Source organism: Desmodus rotundus, chromosome 3, assembly GCF_022682495.2.
Source record: "Desmodus rotundus isolate HL8 chromosome 3, HLdesRot8A.1, whole genome shotgun sequence".
Classification (NCBI taxonomy): Eukaryota; Metazoa; Chordata; class Mammalia; order Chiroptera; family Phyllostomidae; genus Desmodus; species Desmodus rotundus.
This window is the reverse complement of record NC_071389.1, coordinates 55,500,618-55,527,240: the sequence shown is the minus strand read 5'-3', so window position 1 is coordinate 55,527,240 and position 26,623 is coordinate 55,500,618. Positions and strand designations below refer to the sequence as shown.

Sequence of the window (26,623 nt, the reverse complement as noted above, 5' to 3'; positions counted from 1 at the left end):
AGATACATCAACTGGTTGCCTCTCTCACATCCCCAACTGGGGACCTTGCCTGTAACCCAGGCATGGGCCCTGACTGGGAATCAAACTGGTGACCTTTCAGTTTGCAGGCCAGCACTCAATCCACTGAGCCACACCAGCCAGGGCTGGAAATTAAAATTTAAAAAATTTATAATAGCATCATAAATTATGAAATAGTTAAGGATAAATCTGACAAAATATGATGAACATATACCCTGAAAACTAACAAATAATGCTGAGGGAAAAGAAATAAAGCAGAAACAAATGGAAAGCTGTAACATGTATAGGTTGAAAGACTCAATAAAGATGTCAATTGTCCCCAAACTGAACTATAGCTTCAATGTAATCCTAATGACAAACCTAGCAAGTTTTGTTTTGTTTTTGGTAGTAACTGATAGCTGATTCTAAAATTCATACAGATATAAAAAGGATCTAGAATAGTCAAAAAACTTTTTATTAAAGAAAACCTAAGTTGGAAGACTAACATTACCTTATCTCAACACTTACTATAAAACCCTCACTAGTGTGGCTGAGTGGATTGAGCACGGGCCTGTGAACCCATGGATGGTCAGTTTGATTCCCAGTCAGGGCACATGCCTGGGTTGTGGGCCTTAAGGTCCCCAGTAGGGGGCGCTTGAGAGGCAACAACACATTAATGTTTCCCTTTTATCTCCCTCCCATCACCTCTCTCTAAAAATAAATAAATAAAATCTTAAAAAATAAAACTACAATAAGTAAGTCAGTGTAATATTGGCATGAATAGAGACAGACAGATCAATGATACAAAAGAGAGAATACAGAAACAGACCCACACATACAGAGATGACTAATTTTTGGCAAAGGTACAAAGGCAATTTGGTGGAGGAAGGAGAGTCTTTTCAACAACTGGTGCAGGAAAAAAACTAGTGATCCACATGCAATAAAATGGAACTTCAGTCTATGCTTCGCACCATATACAATAATTTGCTTATGGATCACAGACCTAAACGTAAAACCTAAAATTATAAAAGTTCTAGAAGAAAGCATAGGAGAAACTCTTTGTGATCTTTTGTTAGGAAAATATTTTTTTTGATATGACACCAACAAAGGCCTGATCCATTAAAAAAAAGCTGACAAATTAGACTTCGGAAATAAAAGCTTTTACTATTTAAAAGGCAATGTTAAAGAGAATGAAGACAATCCACAAACGAGAAGACATTAGTTGCAAATCATATATATGATAAAGTAATTGTATCCAGGTCATATAAAGAACTCTCAAAACTTAGTAAGAAAACAAAACAAAAATGTTAATGGGCAAAAGCTTTCAACACATATCAACAAAGAATATATAAGGATGACAAATAGGCACGTGACAGCATGTTCAACATCATCGATCATTAGGGAAATGCAAATTAAAACCAGAGTGAGATTCTACTATACACCTATTTTAGAATGACTAAAGTTAAAAAGACTGGCTATGGTCCATCTTATACAAATGATACAACCACTCTGGAAGAAGTCTGGCATTAAAAAAAAAATTAAACATATACCTAACTTATGATTAGCCATTCCATTCCTAAGTATTTACCCTAAGAAATGAAAGCATACATCTCTATGAAGACTTATACAGGAGTGTTCTTAGCAGCTTTATTTATAATTAAAAAAAAAAAAGGAAACAACCCTAATGTCCATCAACAGGTGAACAGGTGAACAAACTGATACAATGGAATAGTCTTCTGTAATAAAAATAATTAACTATTGATACACACAACACATACAGATCTCAAAATAATTGGGGTGAGTGTAAAAAGCCAGACAAAACAAAATACATACTGTATGATTCCATTTACATAAAATTCTAGAATATGCAAGCTAATCTGTATTTACAAAAAGCGTATCAGTGGTTGCCTAGGGAAACATGGGGGAGGGGAGGTGCAAAGGGAGAGACTACAAAGGGGAATGAGAACCGTATGGAGGTGATGGATATGTTTGGAGGTGATGGATATGTTCGTATACATATATGTCAAAGCTTAAATTGCATACTCTAAATACGTACAATTTAATGTGTGTCAATTTTACCTCAATAAAACTCTTTTAAAAATATAACAATTGTTTCTACACATAAATCCAAAAGAATTGCTTGTTTTCTGATATACCAGAAATGATTTACACTTGCCATTAGCATTTGGCATTAGTAACTGTGATCTAATAAAAATTTAAAACTATCCTTACTCTACTTGTCTTCCAAGTCTATTTAAATTCCTCTAAAACTATCATGAAAAATTAAAATATTCCAATACTGCCTCAGACTTTTTTTTCACAAATTATAAGATTCTCTCCAATAATGTCTTTATTACAGCATTACCAAATTTTTATTTCTTTCCATTTCTATGTCTTTCCCTCTAGAATCATCCCTCTAATGTTCATAGCAACCAAATGAGATTTTGGGAGGAAAAAAAACCAGTTCCTTGAATTTGGATGCTAAACATCCAATAATAAAATACATTCTAAAAATAGCACTATTAGGTACAGCTTACTTTTCATATCTTTATATTTTATAAGCTGCCACAACTTCATTATAAAAAATATTATTCTTAGTTCAAATGTAAAGATTAGTATTTATTGTATGAGTAAATGTAAGATAAAATTAAGACCTCCATAAAGAAAATCTATTAACATAGGCCCAGTTTCAGCTGAGTGATCATGTGTTTTTAAACTCAGTGTCCTAGGGCACGGAAGTTAGAGAACTATTAGAAAGCATAAATAAAAAATTAAAACTACCCTGTCAGGCATATAATATGCTTTACCAATATGAATTCAAATATAATAAAATCAATGAACTTTTGTTAAGATCTAAATTCTGTTTATGTTATATATTATTTTTACATAAAACACCCATTAAAGTTCATAGTCCTAATCTCATGAAAAAAGAAACCTTTTCCATGACAAAAATAAAGCACATTTCCCAGGGAAAGATGTTTATCATAAGTAATCGAGACAACACAAGGTTGGAAAGCCTCTTCTATTACTCCTGCCTATCACTTTTCGTTTGTTACTTTTTGTCCCCACAGGAAAGTCAATTTCTTCTGTATCATTGCCTGGAACACTAAAAATACTAATACAGCATCTCAGAATCCCAAAACTCAGAGGGGCTTTTTGAAGTGATATAGTCCATTTCCTTACCTCCAGACAAAATGGAAACTAGCCATGCGTCCTATTCATTCAACATGCATTGAGCATCAACTTATGGGCCACACACTGAGAACACGAAGAAAGGAATAAGACACTGTTCCTTGTGCTCATATTTCACAATCCTCCCCACTCCATAACCTGACACCGCTGTTTAATGTTCTTGTCAAGTTTTCCTCCCTCATCTAATGTTTTCTGGAAACAGAATAATTATTTAGTTAATAGTTATTGTTCTATTCCTTTAAGTCTAACATAGTAGTTACCACGCATTTTTTTTGGTGAGGGTTCCAAGCTCAGTAAGGGCAGGGACTATGTCTCTATCTTGCTCAACACTTTGTAACTTGACTGACACACAATGATACTTAATAAATATATTTTGAATAGATCTCTCTGAAAACTGGAACTTGCCACATGTCACATGCTAACTTCAACTGTGGACAAATGGTGATATTAGTATCTTTCTCACAGGGTTGCTGTAAAGGAGATAACATACACAAAGTACTATCTGATGCGCAGCAGGCGTTCAAAAAAGGTAAGCTCTTAATATTTTATTTTAACAAACATCTTATGTTGGAATAATTTTAGATTTACAGAAAAGTTGCAAATGTCGCAGAGAAAGTCCCCATATTATTCAGGTATTCTGATATTAACATCTTACATAACCAAAGTACTCTTGTCAAAACTAAGAAATTAACATTAGCACAATATTATTAATATAGACTTTATTCGGATTTCACCAGTTTTTCCATCAATTCAGTATACCACACTGCAATTAAACAGATTTTTAAGTGCTCAGTTAATTCTTAGTCTCTTTCACTCAATACTCTGAATCTGGACAATCAACTAAACTTCTTACCCCTTCATGTGGTGGTTTCCAATGGAAACATTTTGTTTTTTATGATACATGTAATATACCAAAATAATCCTTAATGAAACCACAGAACCCGAAGAGACTTAGCATTTTGTTTAGAGTATGTATTCATTAAGTAAAAGAAAACACACTTGGAAAATGCATTATTCCTTAAATAAATGAAACAGGGAAATAAAATAGGAATTCGTATTTATTGGGATGCTCACTCATCTTTACTGTGCGCTGGAAACTAGGTTTTTCATCCCTTTTGAGGATGATAAAAATTGGCTTTGAAGAGGTTAACTTGCCAGAGTTATTCAATCACATAATTCCAGTGTTAGAATATGAATCAGAATGCATCAGAAGAGATGTGTTTAACTCCATGCATGTTATATATCCTGTGTTGAAATTACTTAGGTCACAATGACATATCTCACGATGCAATTTATTATATAACTGAATCACATCCAACATGGATTGTTAATTTTTTAGAGGCTGAACTAATGAACAAAAAATCTCGTGTCTTTTTTAAATAAAAAGTCAGTCCAATTCTAACACTACTGAAGTGTCCAAACAAGAACTCTGAGCATCCCCCGACTGGAGTGGCTCAGTCGATTGGGCGTTGTCCTGCAAACCCGAGGGCTGCTGGCTCAATTCCCAGTCAGCGCATGCGCGGGGTTGCCAGCAAGAGGCAGCAGATCGATGTTTCACACATCTATGTTTCTCTCTAGTTTTCTCCCTCCCTTCCCCTCTCTTTAAAATGGTCCTTTCTCGGTCTCTTGATGGTATTGAAACATATAGCCTGCTCTTATTAGTAGCGGGGTCAAAAAACTTTCTTGTTGTAATTGTTAGGTAGTAAATATTTTAGGCTCGTGGAACATGTGGTCTCTACTGCAGCCACTTAGCTCTGCTGTTGTAATGCAACAGCAGTCACAAATAATACATTACCAAATGAACATGGGGTACCAATAAAATTTTATGCACAAAAACAAGTGGTAGCCTTGACTAGTCCCACAGGCTGCAGTTTGCTGACCCACTTAGTGCATTCCATACCATGGAATGAGTTTTGGATACTAAGTACCATGACTGAGAGTAAAGAATGTATCTTTAAATTTATCCAAGATTCTTTATATTAATTTTTTAAAAATATTCCATGGAACAAGTTGGCCAATAGTCCTGGCCTCAGAAAATCACTCCTAGGATTGAAAAGCAGGTGGTATAGTAGAATCAGGATGGCAAAGGATACAAAAATAATTAATAAAAAAGAAATACAAAGTTCTAATAAAGTTTTTTTTTTCATTTCTAGGCTGCAAAAAAGTAGGCATTGTCCAATATTACTAGTGAGATTGTGGGTTGGTATAGCCAATCTGGAAAGCAATTTACCAATGTTGAAAAAAAAAAACCCCAGCAAAACCTTCAAAATGTTCACATGCAATACAAATTGCTCTTAAATCTATGAAAACATGTTCAACCTAACATGTAACAGAAATAAAAATTAAAACTATGGTGAAATACCATTCTCACCTATCATTTGGCAAAAATTCCAAAATTTTGGGAGTACAAAACAATGCTATCCCTGTGGAGGGCATTTTAGTAATATCTATCAAAGCTCAAATATATATATATATATACTCTTTGACCCAGAAATCCAAAATCTAAAAATTTATCCAAACCTATACCTGTATGAATTGAAGTATATCAAGGTTCTTAACTTATTCCCTATGACATTGTTTGTAATGATACAAAATCGGAAACAACCCAAATGCCCATGTAAACAGACATTATGTACTGTAGGAATAAAAAAAGAAAAAGAAGATCTACATATAGCATTAACATGTAAGGACTACAGGAAATAAGAAGAACAAAAAAAAAATAAAACAGGAAGACAGGTATGTAACAGAATGCTACCTTCTATAAGAAAAAGGAGAAAATAAAAATATATAATTGCTTTTGCTGATATTTGGATAAAGAAACTGTATAAGATATGAAGTGGAAGGAACTGAGAGATAGAGTAAAACATCCCCATGTATGTATAGGTACTTGTGTGTGTGGTTTTTATTTTTGGACCATGTAAATGTATTAGCTATTCAAATCAGATTTTAAAGAACAATATTATTAAATACTTTAGTATCATTTTAAGGATTAAATGAGCTGGTAAATGTATCTGATTTAAAATATGTAACAGTGCTTTACGCATAGTGGGGCTGCTATATCTTATTGCTGGTCTTTTTAAATGTCATCCAAATGGTATGATAATATAAACAAATAAAAGAACAAGTACCAAAAACTTAGACTCAGTATTTTCATCTCTAGGAATCTACCTTAATAACAATCTAAAAATTGGACAAAGATTTATATATAATGAGCTGCTGAAACCCCAAAACACAAAAATAGAGAAGCATTCAATAAGCTATAGTCTATCTATATTCATAAAGAACTCTTACTGACAGAAAAACTTTCAAAATATACAATTTTATAATCTCGAATGTGGGGATTGGGGGTAAGGGCAGTGATGGGGGCAGAGAGACATATGCAGAAATCAAAGATGCAAAGAAAGTATAAAATATGCTTTGGTAGAGGGATCATTGGTAATTTTTATCTTCTTTTTAATTCTTTTCCACATTTTTCAAATTTTATTTTAAGCATATAATCCTAAAAGGAAAGGAAAGAAACAGGGAAAAAATGTGTTTCAGAATTAAATATGTATAAGTTCAAATCCCATATTATATACGTAATTTTAGATAAGTTTATTAAGCTCTTGAAGCCTCCAGATCTATAAAATGGAGATATCCAAATTCTAGGGTTATTTTGAGGGTTAGAGACATCATGTGTATAAATTACCTAAAATTGTCTTAAACATAGTGAACACTAAGCAGTAACTACCATTATTCTCACACATCTGTACAATATCCTTTCCATATATAAAGTTACACTATGTATATTTTATCCATGTAAGAAACTGTTCATTTTAAGATGCAAGCAGGTTTTAGAAATGTTGAACTGATCACCTTGGATTTGATAAAACTTGGTGTAATTTTGGTGAACTAAATGCTACTTTCTATGCATATATTTTTATTCAATACAATAACGTACAAATTGCACTAGAAGCAAGTATTAAGAATAAAAGAACTGTTGCCACAGAAGATACACAAATGGATAATAAGCACACGAAAGGATGCTCAACATCACCAATCATTAGAGAATTGCAAATGAAAGTCACAGTGAGATACTAACTCACATCCATTAGGGCGGCTACCATCAAAAACACAGAAGGTAACAAATGCTGGTGAGGACGTTAAGGAACCGGAGGTCTTGTATACTGCTGGTAGAAATGAAAAATGGTGCAGCCACTAAGACGGTATGGCAATTGTTCAAAAAATTAAAAATAGAATTACCATATGATCCAGCAATTTCACTTTCAGGTACATACCCAAAAGAACTGAAAGGAGGGACTCAACTAGATATTTATACAGCCATGTTCATAGCAGCATTATTCTGACTAGTCAAAAGGCAGAAACAACCCAAGTGTCCAGTGGTGGATGAATAAACAAACAGAATATAATATATGCATGCAGTCAAATGTTTCAACCTGGAATAAAAAGAAAATTCTGACACAGACCTCAATATGAATGAACCTTGAGGACATTATGCAAGGTAAAATAAGCCAGTCACCAAAAGACAAATACTGCATAATTCCACTTATGAGGTACCTAGAGTAGTCAAACTCTTAGAAACAGAAAGTATAGCGGTGGTTTGAGGGGCTGGTGGGAAAAGGAACGGAGACCTGCTGTTTAATGGCCGTAGAGTTTCGGTTTTAGAAAATGAGAGTTCTGGAGATTGGTTGCACAACGGGATGCATATACCTGATGCTACTGGACTGCATATTTTAAAATGGTTAAATGATCAATTTTGCATGATGCGTATTTTACCACAATGAAATCAAATTAAAATTGAAGGTTTTAAGAATGAGAACAGGTCAATTTGAATAACAATTCACTGAAAAATAATTGTAATGGACAGTGTAAATTCACCTAAAATAGGAAGACGTTTTTAAAGTAATACAATCTTCCTAAAGAGTTATGAATATTATAACAAAAAAACGAAAAACCAAAATAAAGAGCAAGTAAGTTTTAATCTACTTTAATAAACATTTTGACTAAACCATTTAAAACTTCAATTAAAATTTAAACACTGTAAACTAAATATGCTCTGAGCAATAAACTTATTACTCAATTTTGTGTTACTTTCATTACTTTTTACCTGGGAGAGAGAAGAGTACCAAGACAGAGGCCGCTCAAATGCTCTTAGTGCTGCTGTCTTCAAGGAAAACTGTGATTCGCTTACTGTTTCTTCTGACATGACTCCTCAGAAGATTAGAAATCTTCCTTAAGTGAAACATAAAAATATATTAACCACAAAGATTTCTGGTTACTCTTCCAAATTAAAATGTTAACTTTATCAGCTTTTTTTTGCAGTTAATTATTCATGATATTACACTCAGCTGAAGAAAATAATGTTCTGAGCCAAATTTACTTGAGCTAAATGTTTACTTATTAATCACCAAAGCAGCCAAAAAGAAAATGAGTTACATTTCAATTTTGAGTTCAAGTAGTAAATTTTCCTTAGAAAACTGCAGGTTCTTGCCCTGACCGGTGTGGCTCAGTTGGTCAGGTGTTGTCCCACAAGGCAAAAGGTCTCCGATTCAATCCCAGTCAGGGCACATGTCTGGACTGCAGGTTCGGTCACTGGCCGGGGCATGTCAGGGCATGATGGGGCACATAAAAGAAGCAACCCATCCATGTGTCTCTGTCTCATCAATGGTTCTCTCCCTCTTTTTTCCCCTCCCTTCCCCTCTCTCTAAAAATAAATAGTTCTGACCACGATAGTGGCATATGTAAACAGGGCTCACCTCCTCGCACAACAACATCAAAATTACAAATAAAATACAGAACAACCATCACTCAGAACCATCAGAAATGGAATTAAATGGAAGAGTCACAACTACGGAATTAAAGAAACCACATCCATCCAGACTGGTAGGAGGGGTGGAGATGGGAAACAGGCTGGTACCACATCCCTATGAGGTGGATTAAAATCTGGGTGGGATATTTCAACAGCAAAGAATCCCAGCTCACACCAGCCTCCCCAGCCCAGGTTTCCAGTGCCAGGAAGATAAGCCCCCACAACTTCTGGCTGCAAAAACCAGTGGGGATTAAGCTGGTGGAAGAAACTTCTGGAGTTCCAAGCAGTTCCACTTGAAGAACCCACACACAGACTTATTCAGACACACTCCCTCTGAGCTCCAGCACTGGGGTAGCAGCTTGAAAGGTACCAGCGGCATACAGGGAGGAACTGAAGTGTCTGGCATGAAGGTGAGAGCTGAGGGACAGCTTTCCCCCTGACAGAACGGTGGGCAGAGGCCATTGCCCCTTTTCTGAGTCCTCCACCCACAGAGCCACAGAACCAGCAGGCAGGCACCATATCTGAGACTCCATCAACCTGCTAACATGGTTTGCCCTGCTCTGTAATTCCATGAGACTCCCTTCCTCAAATTACAGGCCCACCCAAACTCTTAACTGTGACTTTTCCATATGAATGACTAGTTTTGGCTCATGCTTCACAACTTCCTAAATCCTACCAAACAAGCAACAGTCAGCCTCACTAAGCCCCCAGCCCTCCCACCCCTTGTTAAGTGGCCCTGGACTCCACACTAGCCACAGCCAGCCTAGGTGCACAGCTTGGCTTCACCTGGGAATCTCCAAGCCCAGCAAGTAGCAACCATCTCAGATTGCTTTATAGCTCATGCAGGGTGGCCCAGGGCAAACACAGGTGGGGGCTGACTTAGCCCTGCACCACCCAGGATACCCGAGAGCCTGCACACCCAGTGCACAGCTACAGCCCACATCAGAGCACCACCATCCTGCCCCTACACAGTTGACCCTCCATGAAGTGTGCAGGAAGATGGTCAGTGGTCACAGCCAGTCCTTGCAGCTGACTGGCCTGGGTAAATCCCTCCCATTGCCCTGACAACAGCAATCAAAGCTCAACTACAAGAAGAGGGTTTGCTCAGCTCACACGGAGGGCATACCTCAAGTACCCAGCTTCAGTGATAGGGGAGGCTGTGCCACTAGCCCCTACAGGACACCTACTACATTAGGACATGCTACCAAGACAGGGAGTCATAGAAGATAGCAGCTCTACCTAATACAGAGGCTCAGAGGCTGCCCAAAAGAGGAGATAAAGAAACATGGCCTAAATGAAAGGTCAGATCAAAGCTCCAGAAAAACAGCTAAACAAAAGGGAAATAAGCAATCTATCAGATGCAGAGTTCAAAACACTGGTTATAAGGTTGCTCAAGGAACTTAGTGAAGACCTCAACAGCATAAAGAAGATTTGATCAAAAACAAAGGATTCACTAATTGATATAAAGAACAATTACAGGGAAACAGTTGAGTGAATGAAGCTGAGAATCAAATCAATGACTTAGAACATAAGGAAGCAAAAAACATCAAATCAGAACAAGAAGAAGAATCCAAAAAAATGAGGACAGCATAAGCAGCCTCTGGGACAACTTCAAGCATTCCAACATTCTCATCATAGGGGTGCCAGAAGGAGAAAAGAAAGAGCAAGAAATTGGAAATCTATTTGAAAAAATTATGAAAGAAAACTTCCCTAATTTGGTGAAGGAAAAGACATGCAGGCCAAGAAGCACAGAGAGTCCCAAGCAACATGGATGCAAGAGGCCCATGACACATCATAATTAAAATGCCAAAAGTTAAAGATAAAGAGAGAATCTTAAAAGCAGCAAGAGAAAAGCAGTTAGTTACCTACAGGGGCATTCCCATAAAACTCCGCTGATTTCTAAAAAGAAACTTTGCTGTCTAGAAAGGGATTGGCAAGAAATATTCAGTCATGAAAAGTGGGGACCTACAGTCAAGACTGATCTACCCAGCAAAGATATCACTTAGAATTGAAGGGCAGATAAAGACCTTCCCAGACAAGAAAAAACTAAAGGGGTTCATCATTACCAAACCATTATTATATGAAATGTTAAAGGGGCTTATGTGAGAAAAAGATCAAAACTATGAACAATAAAATGACAATAAATGTGTATCTATCAACAATTGAATCTAAAAAACAAACTAAGCAAACAAGAACAGAGAGAATCATGGATACTAAGAGCATTTTGATGGTTGCTAGATGGGAGGGTGGTGTGGTGGAATGGGTGAAGAGGTGAGGGTGGAAATAGGTAGGTACAGAATAGCCATGGGATGTAAACTACAGTTTAGGAAATTGAGTAGCCAAATATGAACAACGGTGGGGGGATTGCCTGATCAAGTGTGTGTGGGGGGGGTGCTGGATGGTGGGGGAAAAGGGACAAAAATCAGGGCAACTATAACAGCATAATCAATAAAATATAATAATAAAAAGTAAACTAAAGTGAGGAAGTAATTCTAAACAATCATTAATAACTGAAAAACCTTTAAAAACCAGTCATTTCAGGTGCTTTCATAAATATTAGTTAAAACAAATATGAAGGTAGTTTCATCATTATTCACATTTGTGGGGGGGCGTCTAAAGTCACCAAAAATTGTACTACGTAGTATAAATTATTGTACTACGGAATATTACTTGCTTCTCTCCATTTTAACCACTGGAGAGTTAAAAATAAGTGTGAGAGTTTGCATCTTAAACATCTTAAAATTCTATTCTACAATTTGGATTAATAATTCAAGCAAGAATGAAAGTCTAAAATACCCCCCAAAATTTGACGTGAAGCATAAATCTATATAACCGAGATATGAGAAGAGACACAGCAAAAATTCTTACTTGCCATAATAATAAAAATAATAATAAAAGTCTCTGCAAGTGCAAAACCTTTTAAAAGTCATCCCTCAGTGAAATAAATGTTAAATGCCTTCATTTACAGAACGGCTCGGGCTGACAACCCGCCTGATGCTAAAGCATCTTCAAAGGAAGAGTAACCTTCCCCACTCAAAATCCCCTCCCTGCTCCAATCACTGGCATTCCAGGAGAAACTTGGACCACACTGGCTGCCCCAGCTCCTGCGGGACTCCCCACCTCCCACCGCGTTCTCCCGGGCAATCTTTCTTTTCCTTTACGAAAAGGACCAAAAAAGGACCTTCCTCTAGTCTTTACTGACCTGAGACCCTCCCTCGGGGTCGGAGTTCACCCCGATTCAGCGTTTCCCTTGCGAGCCTCCCCCTTCTCCGCCCCCCCCCCCCCCCCCCCCCGGAGGAAAGACCCCGGCTTTCCGCTCCTCCGTCGGCACTCGGAGTCAGGAGGCTAAAGCCGGCGCTGGGACTCTTAAGCTACCCCACCCCACCCGCCGCCTCAGTACAGGGTACCTGGCGCCTTAGGCAGGTGCAAACGGCCCACGCCTGCTCCCCCGCTGCAGCCCGGAGCTGAGCCGCAGCAGCCTGGCCGCCAGGGCGGAGTCCTTCCGGGGTCAGGAGTGGGAAGGTGGAGAGAAAGTGGCGGGGCTATACAGCCTTTCTGCGTGAGGGGCTACGTGTGAAGCAGCTTCCGCCATTTTTGTTTAGGGTAGAGCCCCCACACTCTGTTCCAGATGAATGAAGAAACTAGGTTAGAAGAATTGCGTCCTTTTACAACGCTGTCAAAAACTGGTATCCTACTTCCTAACCTTTTGTGGTATCTAGGACCATTCTGCCAATCTGGTGAAAACTATGGGGCCTTTCACTCAGAAAAATGCACATAGACACGTGCTTATACATTATTAAAAAATATGTGTGTGGGGTGTGTGTGTGTGCATGTGAAAACACTCAGCTGAACACTGAGTGGTGTGGCAGGTGAGCTTGTAAATTACCCATCATGAAATGTGAGCAAAGGTGTTGAAAGAGTCTTCAATGAAAATTCACCAAAGATCAAGACAACCTCTCACAACAAGCCAGTTTGTTGTTGTTGTTGTTGTTTTGGAGCCCACTTCCTACTTACTCAGATACTCAAAACCAACTCATAGATCCCAGATTAAGAACTTCTGCTACTATAGACCCTCAGCCCCCAAACGAATGAATATTAAGAAATATTCCAACCCTGTATTATGAGGAAGTTATTGATTTAAGTTCCTCTTTAGCTTTTCTCCACATTTCCTACTAAATTAGGCTACCAAGTAATATGTGAATATGGCCAACTACCAGGGGTTAGGCAGGGCTCTGAGGTTCTGTTTAACACATAGTAAACTACTGGAGGGAGGACAACAAAACAAATGCTTTTGTATGTGCAGTCCTAAGCCAAGATCCCATCAGAACTGTAGATTTAAAAATTATTATAGTGAAAAGCCAAAATAATTTTGTAAGGATAGTTACAGCATGAGATCAAATGTTACTATTCTGATCTAAGGAACTAGAGCCAACAATTCTTTCTGTTAGTTTTCAAAATTCTTATTTAGTCAAAATGGAAAACAGGGAGAATGACAATACCAATATGTGATGTTACTCGATGAATAATAAGTAAAAATTCACAGATTGAGTTCTATGTGGAAATATTTTACATTTATAGAGTAAATAGTTCTCTTGACAGTTGAAGAACCTGGAATTTGTGAGGCTATTTTTGTTTATTCCTCCATCTCCTTTTCTGCTTCCTCCCAACTTCCCACAAATTCCAAATATTCAGTCTATTGGGAAGAACAGTAATAATGATGACTACCATTTAAAGCAACTTGTCTAAAAACATTGTCCTCTTTAATTCCACAATAAACATGAGAGCAATATTATTACACACTGAGTATGAATTTATTCTCTAAGGAGAATAAGAAATGCCATATTCTATTTATTTTTTTTAATCAATGTTATTTACTCCAAGCCTCCCTTAATTTGGGTTGCCGGAATATTCAATTTTATCATCATTGGGTATATCGGGATGCTGTTAGCTACAAGGAAAAAAAATAGTGGCTTAAATCATAGGATAGGCAGCAGCTGGACACAGTCTCATATTTGGACTTAATGTCTTCTGGTATTCTGGCCCAGGGGTAAAAATGGGGCTTGGAATAATTATAAAGGTTTGTCCCTCCCCCAGACAACCAAAGCCATCATGTAATATTCACCAAATCATGGAGTGGAGTTCATGGAGTAGTATTAGTTGTTTCTACAGTTCTAATACTAAGGTTCTTGCTACATCAACCACTAATGAATTTGGAGGATCCTATATGCATATTGTCAAAACAGTTCTGTGGAGTCAGACTGCCAAAGTTTGAATCCTTCCTCTTCCACTTACTAAGTATGTGGTCTTAGGCAAGGCACTTAACCTCATTATGCCTCAGTTTCCTCACTGGGTGTTGGGAAGATAAATGTAATAATACTTGTAAATCACTAAGATTCTTAGGTAAGTTTTTAACTTGCATTGCTTGCATCTCTATAGACTCTTTTTTCCTTTGTAATCCTATATATCTTGTTTTATGCACATAGATACATTACTTTGAGAAAGAGGTCTATAGGCTTCACCAGAATGTCAAAGGGCCCCTTGATACCAAAAAGTGGTTAAGAACTTAGAACAATGCTGGCAAATACTTTTAAGATACATAGCATTTTAAGTAGCATTTTTCATGTCTTTTGGCAGAAGCTCCATGGTTAAGAAAAATAGATTCTAAGTGCCTTGAGCATTCTAAAAAATGATGCTAGACCTTCCACACAGGATATGCTAGGAGAATGTAAAGCCCATTTAGGAATCCTCAGTCCTCATGTACTTCCAGGGAATAAAATGGCAAAATTGATTTTAAAAAAGACTGGAGAATGAAAATGCCTTGGCGGTTGTTTCCCGGAAGGCTGTGCATTTCCCTTCTCCTTACCCAAGAGTGAGGAGGAGAGAGTGCTTATCCCATCCTATCCTCACCTCAAGCCAAGCAAAGGAGCCTTAAGAAACTCAGACAACTTGACCTCCGTACACCTTAGTTTATGTCACCTGGAAAAGTCTAAACTCAATAGACTGCCCAAAGAGGCCTTTGATGGCAAAGCAGAGAGAGAGAGTTTCAGCAGAAGTGGCCTGTACTTGTAATTTTGCAAGAAAAGTTTTCCCTGTGGGCCATATAAATGCTACAGAAGGTAGCCAAACTTGAATTATCTTAAAAGGTTGTATTTTCAAGCCCAAAGCTAAGTGGACCATCTAAGTGGCTAGCCACAGATTTTTCCCCCCACTGTTAGGAAATGAAACAGAGAGAGGTCCCCAGCAAGGTGAGCAGTCACTGAGGAGCCTGCAAAAGGACCCTGTAAGGAAAGAGCCCGCATTCAGGAATGGGCCACAAGAAGAAGGAACCCAAGTCAGATTTAACTACACTGATTGGGTGTAGTTGATATTTCATTTAGGATATCACTGCTCACTCCAGCTAAGACAATATATGGTCAATGTACTTTATGAATTATTGGTGGAAACAGCACTTATCAAGTAACAACATTAAGCCTGACGAAAGTCTAGCACTTCGGGGAGTTAAAAACAATTACATCATCTAAGTAGATGAATTCTTTTAGGTAATTCATATATCCCATTACCTTTTCCACTATCTACTAAAACCTGGCAGAGTCCCCAGAAATAACCCCGAGCCTCCTTTCAAATCCACACTCTGCCCTAGGGCTTCTACTGGCTACTATTACCTTTGTTCTCACCACCCAGACGAAAGTGTTTGACAGGACTCCTCCACAAGCCAGCACTAAGCCAATCAAGGCATCTAGAACTCAGACTATGGTTCTAGATGCTAATTTAAAACATTTATTATATACACATCCAAATATTGCAGATTCAGTTATTCAAAATATTAAATATATGAACCAATTCCACTCCTAGATAAAACCCAAGAGAAATGAGAACAGCCACAGAAAAAAACTTGTAAAGAATGTGCTTAGCAGCATTATTCATAATGGCTAAAAAGCATACACAACTCAAATGTTTGTTGGCTGATGAATGGATAGATAAAATGTGTATATGCATTATGGAAAATTATTTGGCCATAAAAAGAAATGAAGTACTGATACATGCTATAACACAGGTGAATCTTGGAAACATGTTACTAAGAGCTGCCTGCATCTGCCATTTATATATTTAAATGATGGATATTTTGAAAAGTATAAGAAAATTAACCTCTCCCCAGGTTAGAAAATGCATTTTATATTTTTTTCATATTTTCACATTCATCCATCTTTTCCAATAGCAAGTGTACTGATTGGTCCATTTCCTACATTGTGCTATGTGCTGAATACTGGAAATACTAGGATAGGTAAGAAAAGTCCCTGCCTTGGTTCTGGAGATGGAAAAGTGAACAAATCATTGCAGTGCACAATGCAGTTGGCACCTGAACGACAGGAGCTGGAACTGCAAAGTTGCACTTAAACATGGATTTTTTCAGTGCTGTTGGCTCTCCTCACCCTCAGGTTTTCACCCCCCGATTTAACCAACAGTGTTTTCAGTCCACAGGTGGGAATCCATGTACGCGGAGAGACGCCTGTATGCCTTGTTTTATGCCATTTTATGTCAAGGACTTGAGCATCTGCAGATTTCCCATTCCTGTAGATTCCCTATTACCCCAGATGTTTAGGGTTGGGGGAGGTCCTGGAACCAATTCCTTGCAGATATTAAGGAATGACTACAGTTAAGTTTTGGAGGAATCAAAAGTTATACACAGATTTTTCAACTACATGGGGGTGGGGAACCCTAATCCTTGCATTTTTCAAAGGTCAACTGTAATGACATTACAATGTACATTTATTATTTTTTTCATCCCACAAGAAGCCATAACTTTATTAATGATAGAAGCGTTACACATTTCAATCCAAGCTGAAATTACTCTTTTCAAATACCAAAAAAGTTTCTCATTTTTAGGTGGTTACATTGTTTTTTTTTTCCTTTTCCCAGCAGGAATTTTTTTTTATTGTTGTTCAAGAACAGTTGTTCCCATTTTCCCGCCACCACTCTCCCCTGCCCCACCCACCCTCACCTCCCACCCTCCATCCTTCCCCACTTTGGCTTTGTCCATGGGTCCGTTATACATGTTCCTTGATGACCCTTTCCCTTCTTTCCCTTATTATCCCCCTCCTCCTTCCCCTTTGGTTACTGTCAGTTTGTTCTTTATTTCAATGTCTCTGGTTCTATTTTGCTTACTTGTTTGTTCTGTTCATGAGGTTCCTCTTATAAGTGAGATAATATGGTATTTGTCTTTCACTGACTGGCTTATTTCATTTGGCATAATGCTCTCCAGTTCCATCCATGCTGTCACGAAAGGTAAGAGCTCCTTTCCTTTCTGCTGCATAGTACTCCATTGCGTAAATGTGCCATAGTTTTTGATCCACTTATTTACCGATGGGCACCTAGGTTACTTCCAGCACTTGTGCTGCTATGAACATTGGGGTGCATAGGTTCTTTTGAATTGGTGTTTCAGGATCCTTAGGGTATAATCCCAGCAGTGGAATTGCTGAGTCAATAAGCAGTTCTGTTTTTAGTTTTTTGAGGAAATTCTGTACTGTTTTCCACAGTGGCTACACCAGTCTGCATTCCACCAACAGTACACTAGGGTTCTCTTTTCTCCACACCCTCGCCAGCACTTATTGTTTGTTGACTTGTTTATGGTGGCTATTCTCACTAATGTGAGATGGTACCTCATTGTGGTTTTAATTTGTATCTCTCTGATGGCCAGTGATGCTGAACACCTTTTCATATGTCTCTGGGCCCTCTATATGTCCTCCTTGGAGAAATGTCTGTTCAGGTCTTTTGCCCATTTTTTCATTGGATTGTTTGTCTTCCTGGACTGGAGTCATGTGTTCAGAAATCGAAGGCATTTTTGTACACCAACAACAAAATAAGAGAAACAGAAAACAGGGGGGAAAACCCCATTTGCTATAGCAACAAGAAAAATAAAGTATCTAGGAATAAACCTAAACCAGGAAGTAATAGATGGTTCCATTGTTAATTCCATAATGGCATTTACAATATTATCACTGTTGTTCTTCAGGACTTGGACTACCTTTGCTCTGGACACATTTGCTTGTGACAGGACCAATTCTATGTCCTTAACTTCCGCACCTGTTTTCAACCTCCTTCTCTTTCACTCCCCTCTTGTACAGTTGGAGACTGTGTTTTCTTGAATGTTTGAGACAGCTTCACCTAGAACTTTGAATTTCTTGGCAGCTGCTAGCTGTGCTTGTGGGATAAATTTTTGATCTTGACTTCCCCCTGCAAACTATGTAGGTATCTGAAGCTGAGCTCTTGCAGACATCTGGTTTTGTGAAGACAAAGAGGATATTCTCATATTTCTGCATAGGGAGCCTAGTAACCCCTGTAACCTGTCGAAGGCCCATGGACATAGCCTTCCATACCTTCTTTTCACTCCAGCTAGGTTTTGCTTTACTGAATGGTTCTTCATTGATTTCAGCTGCTGCTGCCAGCTGGCCTTGTTGTGTGGTTGCCTGTGTGGAATCTTGTTCCTCCAGTTCTAGCACTGATCCATCACTGTCAGATTATCTTCCAGACCCTGTCGCAGCCTGGGGCTGTGGCAACTCTTGCTCTGAAGCAGGGATGGTCTCTGTGGCTTCATGGGGCACTTTGTGGGGGGTGGGGTGAGGGGAATGTGGAACCAAGAAAGAGAGCATGCAAAAGCCTGTCCCACAGCCATTGTAGAAGGTACAATTTATAATTTATAATCAGCAGTATGATATCACTAGAAAATATGCCATAAGATGCAAGGAAAGGCCCTCAGGTCCTGGAAGAATTGAAGAAGGCTTCTCCAAAGTGGTGGCTCTCAAGGAATGAGTGGAGTTCACCTTTAAGAGGAAGCACAAAGGGAAAAATGGCATTCAAACCTTAGGGTTAGGGAAAGCAGCATTAAATAGGAGAGGCACAAGCAAACGTTTTGCCTTTCAGGAAAATGCGATATAGATCAGAATAGTTGGAGGACAGGGTATTTGATTGGGTGTAACAAAAGATGAGGTGGGAGGAGTAAATTTGGGTCAAACTAAGGCTCTGAGGAACAGGATGAAGCAAGCAGGTTGCCTGGGGCACACAATTTGAAGAGGTGCTCTCTGGTTGGGGCAATGCAAGATTCTTAGATATTGCAGCTAGGCAACAATGCTTGTCTCATCCTAGGCCCCTGGTGAGAAAAAAAAATACACCACTCAACTCTGAAGCACCAACGAGTCATTGAGAGTTATAAGATTGGATTTGTACTTTAGAAAGAGTTGTGTTCAGAAGTATGGCCTTGGACTAGAATAGACTGAGACTAGAGTCAGAAAGGGAACTACACACACACACACACACACATCCAAGTAAGAATAAAGAGGATATGTACAGAGGTAACTTCCACGTTTCCATCCCCCATGCAGTCATTTGAAAGTCTACTGATTATATAAAAAGTATTGAATAAAATAAAATAAAAAACTCTACTGATTTTATCTCCTGAGCAGCTCTCATAGCATCTCCACTGCTAGACCCTTCCCTCCTCTTGCCCAGAATCTGCAACAGTCTGGCTGTAATCTATGTCAGTCAGTCTTTGATCTCTATGTAATATATCAATCTTATCATGTTGCTTCCTTTCTCAAAGTTCTTCTTGGGTCTCTAGAGGAAAAAGTTCACTTAGTAGACAAGGTCACTCTGATCTACCTTCTCTGTCTAGTCTGTCTCTGACCCCCTGCCATCAGTCTCTGCTCTTGTAATACTGAACCCTAATAGGTCCCCAAATTTGGCATATTGTCTCTTGCGGATGTGCCTTGGCCTATGTTCTTTCATCTGCCTAAAAATCCTTCTTCCTCTGGCCTGTTAGAAATCTTTTTACTCAGCCTTTAAGCCAGTATCAGTTTTTTATGATATTAGGTTGACCTGGCTGTCTATTTTCTCCCTTGGAAACTTCCATTTTATCCATCCACATAATTGTTGTTGGAGCGTCTTTGTTCTTCCATGACTTTAATCTTCTGGCTAAATGCTCCTGGTGAAAATAAATGCATTATTTGGGATTTTTTAAACTAGGAACTCTGTTCTTGGAGAAAAGTGTAAGATGGCAATTTCAAGAAATGAGCAATGGAGAGATCGTGAGGGAGTCCTCATAATGTTTGAGTCCCTGGTTCTAGCTATTCTTCCTTGGAATCCATGAGCCAATAAACCCCACTTTTTGCCTAAGAGTCTTTTAACTGGTATGTCTCAGTTCTCTGATGCACTTCAGTGATTGGCTTACAGGCACTTCGATGATGGGTTTACAGGTAGGCCCAGACAGTGATCCCTGCTGGAAACTTCTAATTGCAAACATTCTTGTCTGGTAAACTCAGTATATTATCATTTTTGAATGTTCTGATCTAATAATCCGAAAAAAGTTTGAGAAGCTCTAGCCTAAGCTAAAGCACTGATTCTCATCAGGGGGTGATTTTGCCCCCAGGAGGACACTTGCTGATATACGAAGCCATTTGTGTTTTTCTCCACTAAGAGGAGGTGTTACTGGAATCTAGTGCATAAAGGCTATGGATGCTGTTAAACAGGAATCATACTCCACAACAAAGAATTATTTGGTCCAAAGTGTCATTGGTGTCATTTTTGAGAAACATTGAGGTAGAATAACCCAAACACTTAGCCTAAACTAAAAGTGAACAGGTGATAACTGAGATTTTTGGCAGAGGTTCCAAAATTCAGTGCCAAATATCTCCACATCCAAGTGAAGGTACCACTATGGGGGTGGAGTGGCTTCATCTCAAGCCAAGTCTCAGGGGCTTTAAGAGGACTATTGTGAAAAGATGACATGTGTCCTCTGTATCTTAGAGAGACAAGACTTAAACTGATTCACATTTGAAAAGTCCTGAGTCAAGAGTCTTAGGCTGCCTACAAGCAGAAGGTGCATGCAGGGCTGATTGGGAACAGCCTATACTTCTGTGCAAGACACACGTGATTTTTGTGGACCACGTGAGGACTCCATGTAAGAGAGCTGGACTGGGTCATTCTGAGAGAGGCTGTCCATCAGGACTGCTTACATGGGTGAGATGATTCCCACTTAGAGATGGACTCTGGAAAGCAGAGCACTAAGGTGTATGTCATAAGATACACCAGAAGGTAAACTGCTGAGCCTGGAGACTGGAGGTCAGGGTTCCCTGGTGATGCATGGACAAAGACACTCTGTAAGACGAAGGGTCAGTTTAGATCTCAGCGACACCCAGAGGCACTGACATCAGGCTAAAACTGTTCCGGTCAAGAAAGATTCTTTGTGTCCCTGTGATCACCGACCCTGAAGGGACCCAAAATGAAAAACTAGCCAGGGAGAAGGTAGAACGAGATGCAAGGTGGAGGGTGAGGGGGTAGTAGGGAGGAAATGGCAGAGAACTTTTGAACCATATGACTTTTGACACTGTACTAGAGAGGATTTTTTTAATACCACGGGAAAAAAGCCATTTTTTTATTACTAGAAAATGACTGGAGGACTTTTTAATGACTGGAGAACGACTGGAAAGCTAAAAGCTTTGTGTAAGAAAAGCTTCTTAGGAAGACAGAGAGATCCTCAGAGATTTTCAGAGACAACAAGGAAAAAGAGTAAAACTGTTTTCTGCTTGCCCCCTACAAAATCTATGTACATCAAATTAGGAACAACAGTTTAATTTCCATCACTCACAACCACAAATATATTATAAAACCTCAGTTTACATCTGGGTTTCTCAACAGCGGTACTAAAGACATTTTGGACTCTTCTGTCACATTAATGCAATGGAATGTGACTCAGTCATTCTTCCTCCAGTCCTCCTCAGGGATATTGCCAAATATCCACCATGGGACAAATATTCACCACCCCTAGTTAAAAAACAACAAATACTTGAGTCCTTCAATGCTGGGCTTGAGAATATTGTGAATAAGACAGAGTTGGTCACTGTTCTCACTAAGCTTATAGTTCAGAGGCGACAGGCAAAAAAATTAAGTACACACAAAAATATTAAAATGATTAAAATGTGTAATACATTTTCCAAAGGAAACAAAAATGAGAACTAATGTGCTGAAGAGTACCACTTTAAACAGGGAATATCTAGATAGGAGCTAGCCAGCTGAATGAGGGATAGGAGTTTGGGGTATCTGGTAAAAGTGTATCTGACTAGGACTTTAGGTCAAGATGGAGGCATAGGTAAACATGACTTGCCTCCTGGAACAACCACAGCAAATTTACAACTAAATTACAAAACAACCATCACCCAGAACTGTCAGAAAATTGAGCTGTATGGAAGTCAGACAACCAAGAAATTAACAAAGTCACATTCATCCAGACGGGTAGGGGGGCAGAGATGTGTAGACAAAAGATGCGGGACAGCTGTCCCACACCCACATATGGTGGATAAAAATTGGGAGAGATACCTCGGGAGAATGTATCCCAGCCCCCAAAAGCCACCCCAGCCCAGGGATCCAGTGCCAGGAAGATAAGTTCGCCTAACTTCTGGCTGCAAAAACCAGTGGAGGCTGGGGTGGTGGAAGAAACTAGGATTCTCAGGAGTCCCAGTTTCTTAAAAGGCCCACTACAGACTTAGAACTTGGACTCATTCCCTTTGGGCTCCACCCTTGGAGTAGCAGCTGGAAGGGCACCAGTGGCATATGAGGACACTTCAGTGGCAAACTGAAGTGTCTAGCACCAGGGCGAGTGCCAGGAGACAGCTTCCTACTTGACAGAACTCCAGAGGCCAGGCAGTGGCCATTGTCCCTTTTCTGAGCCTTCCCCCACACAGAGCCACACAGTGGCAGTGTATGTGTGACTCCATCAACCTGGTTCACACGGGTTGCCCTACCCTGGCAATTACTCAAGGCTCCACCCCATCCAACTTTCAGGTGCACTTTTCTACAATAGATTACATTATTAAGACACAGAGTCAGAGCAGTTCTACCTAATACATAAAAACAAACACACAGAGGGTGCCAAAACGAGGAGACAAAGAACTATGACCCAAATGAAAGAACAGAACAAAACTCCAGAAAAAGAACTAAACAAAATAGAGATAAGCAATCTATCAGATGCAGAGTTCAAAACATTGGTTGTTAGGATGCTCAAGGAACTGACTGGGTACTTCAACGGCATAAAAAGACTGAGGCAGAAATGAAGGTTACATAAAGTGAGAAAAAGAAAAATTTACAGGGAATCAACAGTGGAGTGGTGAAATCAAGAATCAAATCAATGATTTGAAACATAAGGAAGAAAAAAATATCAATCACAACAGCAAGGAGAAAGAAGAATCCAAAAAAACCTGAAGATAGGGTAAGGAGCCTCTGGGACAACTTCAAACACACCAACATTCAAATCATAGGGGTGCCAGAAGGAGAAGAGAAAGAACAAGAAACTGAAAACTTATTTGAAAAAATAATGAAAGAAAACTTCCCTAATTTGGTGAAGGAAATAGACATGCAAGTCCAGGAAGCAAAAAGAGTCCCAAACAATATGGACACAAAAAGAACTACACCAGCCATATTGTAATTAAAAATGCCAAAGGTTAAAGATAAATAGAGAATCTTGCCCTAGCTGGTGTGGCTCAGTGGATTGAGCGCTGGCCTGTGAACCAAAGGGTTGCGGGTTCAATTCCCAGTCAGTGCACATGTCTTGGTTGCAGGCCAGGTCCCCAGTGGGGAGCACGAGAGAGGCAACCACACATTGATGTTTCTCTCCTTCTCTTTCTCCATCCCCTCCCCTCTCTCTAAAAATAAGTAAATAAAAACTTATTTATTAAAAAAAGATAAATAGAGAATCTTAAAAGCAGCAAGAGAAAAGAAGACAGTTACCTACAAAGGAGTTCCCATAAGACTGTCAGCTGATTTCTCAAAAGAAACTTTGCAGGCTGAAAGGGACTGGCAAGAACTATTCAAAGTGATGAAAAGCAAGGACCTACAACCTAGATTACTCTATCCTGCAGAGCTATCATTTAGAATTGAAGGGCAAATAAAGTGCTTCCCAGATAAGGTAAAACTAAAGGAGTTCATCATCTTCAAGCCCTTATTACACGATATTTTAAAGGGACTAATTTAAAAAAAAAGATCAAAATTATGAACATTGAAAAGGCAACAAGTTCAAAACTATCAACAATTGAATCTAAAAGACAAACTAAGCAAACAAGCAGAACAGAAACAGAATCAGAGATATGGAGATCATTTGGAGAGTTATCTTGGGAGGGAGAATGGGGGAAAAAGTGCAGGGATTAAGAAGTACCAATTTGTAGGTACAGAATGGACAGGGGGATGTTAAGAACAGTATAGAAAATGGAGTAGCGAAAGAACTTATATGCATGACGCACAGACATGAATTAAGAGGGGGTAATTGTCAGAGTGAATGGGGGGTACTGAATGGAGAGGGGCAAAGGGGGAAAATTGGGACAACTATAATAGCATGATCAATGAAATATAATTTTTTAAAAGTGACTGAGGAAACGGCATTTGCAAAGGCTCATTCAGTTTCAGGTACATGAGCATCAAAATACATGTTTTGTGCCTTGCTTTTTTACTTGCCATTACTCAGCTGTAAAAATGAAGAGGCATTTGTTTTGATACGACCACTCAATTTTCTTCTTTCCCATCCTACCCTTGCCAGCACTGCATTTGGAGAGCTTTCAGTGCCTGGCCTGATGGACACAATTGTAGGGCCTACATTTCAAATCATTTTTGACACAGATGGCATCTCTATAGTCCTACTCCAGCATCAGTGTGATTCTGCTGGGCATCCACACTATGGAACATATAATCTCTTTTCTCTGACAGGGGAGTTGATAGATTTCCCAATGATGATATCCTTCCTTATAGCCTATCCAAACATTATTGAAGAAAAATAAGGGATTGAAGATTCTGGATTAAGGGATTAAAGGATAAATGTGCCAGGTGGGCGGGGGGAGGCTGGTAAACCATGAAAATTAAAAGCGGGAGATATACTGCATTGTCAGAGCACATTTGCTTCATGAGGACTGGTCAGCAGTAAGGACTTGACCTAGTGTCCACAGGAGAAGCAGTTGCTTACTTTTATATAGCCATGAGCCACACCTGCCTTGAACAGTCACACCACTTGTCTTCTCTGTGCCCTAGAACCCCGGAAGGAAAGATAAGACAAAAAGTACCTTTGTTACCAAGGAGGCTGATGGGTGGACTTGGAGGTTGCACTAAGTTTGCTCAACTCGGCAATAACAGAACACGTCTGATACATTTCCAGTGCAGGAATTTCTGAAGCACGACTTTTGCCTTTTTATCTATTTGATTGTCTGTCTTATTCATTTGTGGATGTATATACATATTTATATAAGCTCTTTATCATTTTATACATATTTTAAGTACCTTCTCTTATTTACTGGCTTGACTTTGCATGTCTTAACGGTGTCTTCTGATGTGAAGTTGAGTTTTTACAGGCAACACTTAGCTTTCGGCAGCAAAGTTACTTAATAATGGAGACAGTTTCAAAATGTTCTCTTTACTGCACAGGTCTCTTTCAAAAAGCAGTCACTGTCTCACTCATTTTACAAACAGTACTTTTACTTTGAGACCATAGGTTAAGTGTATGCATTAAAATTTTTTTGTAGTTAGCATATTGATGAGAGCCACTTGTCACGGCAAAGGTAAAAAAATTTAAAACACTTGACTTTTTTCAAATAAACCTATAAAACTCTCCTTTAAGTTGGACAGTACTTTACCATAAAACATGAGGGAACAAATTATTTTCTTGGTCATTCTCTTATCTTTTTACAAAGGAGAATGAATATTTAAAACATTTAGATATTTGATTTTTAAAATTAAAATTAACCACATTGCTGACCTCCTAGACCATGAAAACTGCAATATTTTGAAATATGCTGAAAATAAAGGGAGAAGTGGTAGCACCGCAAGCAACCTCCAAATTGTGAACTTCCATTCTTGCTCAATGAACCCAGGACAGGTAACCACTTGTGGTGCAAACTAAGGACTTGGTATTTACCCCTACACAGAATGTCGGCAAAGGTTCATTTATTTCATTTTTATTGTAAAAATAGAAGTAGAAGCTCCCATATTTCCCTCTTTCCTTCAAAAATCACCTTTATGGATGAGGAATTGATGATCATAATACTTATTAAATACAAGAAGCTTATAAGTACCAATCATTCCCAGACAAGAAAAAGCTAATGGAGTTTACCACTGTCAAAATAGTATTACATGAAATAAATGATAAAGGGTTTAATAAATTTTAAAGGGTTCAAGAGTTTAAAAAGAAGAAGAAAAAAGACAAAAAATATGAATAGTAAAATGGCAATAAATACATATTTACCCACAATTGAATCTAAAAATCAAAATAAATGAACAAGCAGAACAGAAACAGACTCATAGATAACAGAGAAAATTTTGATGGTTGCCAGATGGGAGGGAATTTGGGGATGATGGGTGAAAAAGTGAAGAGATTAAGAAGTGGTACAAATTGGTTGTTACAGAATAGTCATGGGGATGCAAAGTACAGCATAGGGAAATATTCAGTAACATTGTAATAAGTATATGTGGTATCAGAGGGATATAAGATTAATCAGGAGGACCACTTAGTAAGTTACATAATGTCTAATCACTGGGGTGTACTTCTGAAACTAATATAACATTGTATGCCAAGTGTAATTAAAAACTAAAAATTATTTTTAA

The 26,623-nt window shown here is 38.6% G+C and overlaps 1 protein-coding gene and 1 pseudogene across 3 annotated transcripts in view; both read right to left on the bottom strand.

Moving 5' to 3' along the window:
* The window catches only part of MIGA1 (mitoguardin 1), a 77,552-nt gene extending 65,050 nt beyond the window's left edge, over positions 1–12,502 (bottom strand). For 2 of the 3 annotated variants that reach the window (XM_024565416.3, XM_071220943.1), the window contains exons 1-2: positions 12,406–12,502; positions 8,297–8,421 (exon numbers count right to left, since the gene is read on the bottom strand). In XM_024565416.3, coding sequence (XP_024421184.1) covers positions 8,297–8,395 — 99 coding nt within the window. In that variant the 5' untranslated portion in view covers positions 8,396–8,421; positions 12,406–12,502. The remainder of the gene's footprint in view (positions 1–8,296; positions 8,422–12,405) is intronic. The other variant, XM_024565417.3, reaches the window with a different exon arrangement.
* A 4,649-nt stretch (positions 12,503–17,151) lies between these two features.
* LOC112309124 (nascent polypeptide-associated complex subunit alpha pseudogene) lies at positions 17,152–18,645 on the bottom strand (annotated as a pseudogene).
* Positions 18,646–26,623: the final 7,978 nt, after the last annotated feature.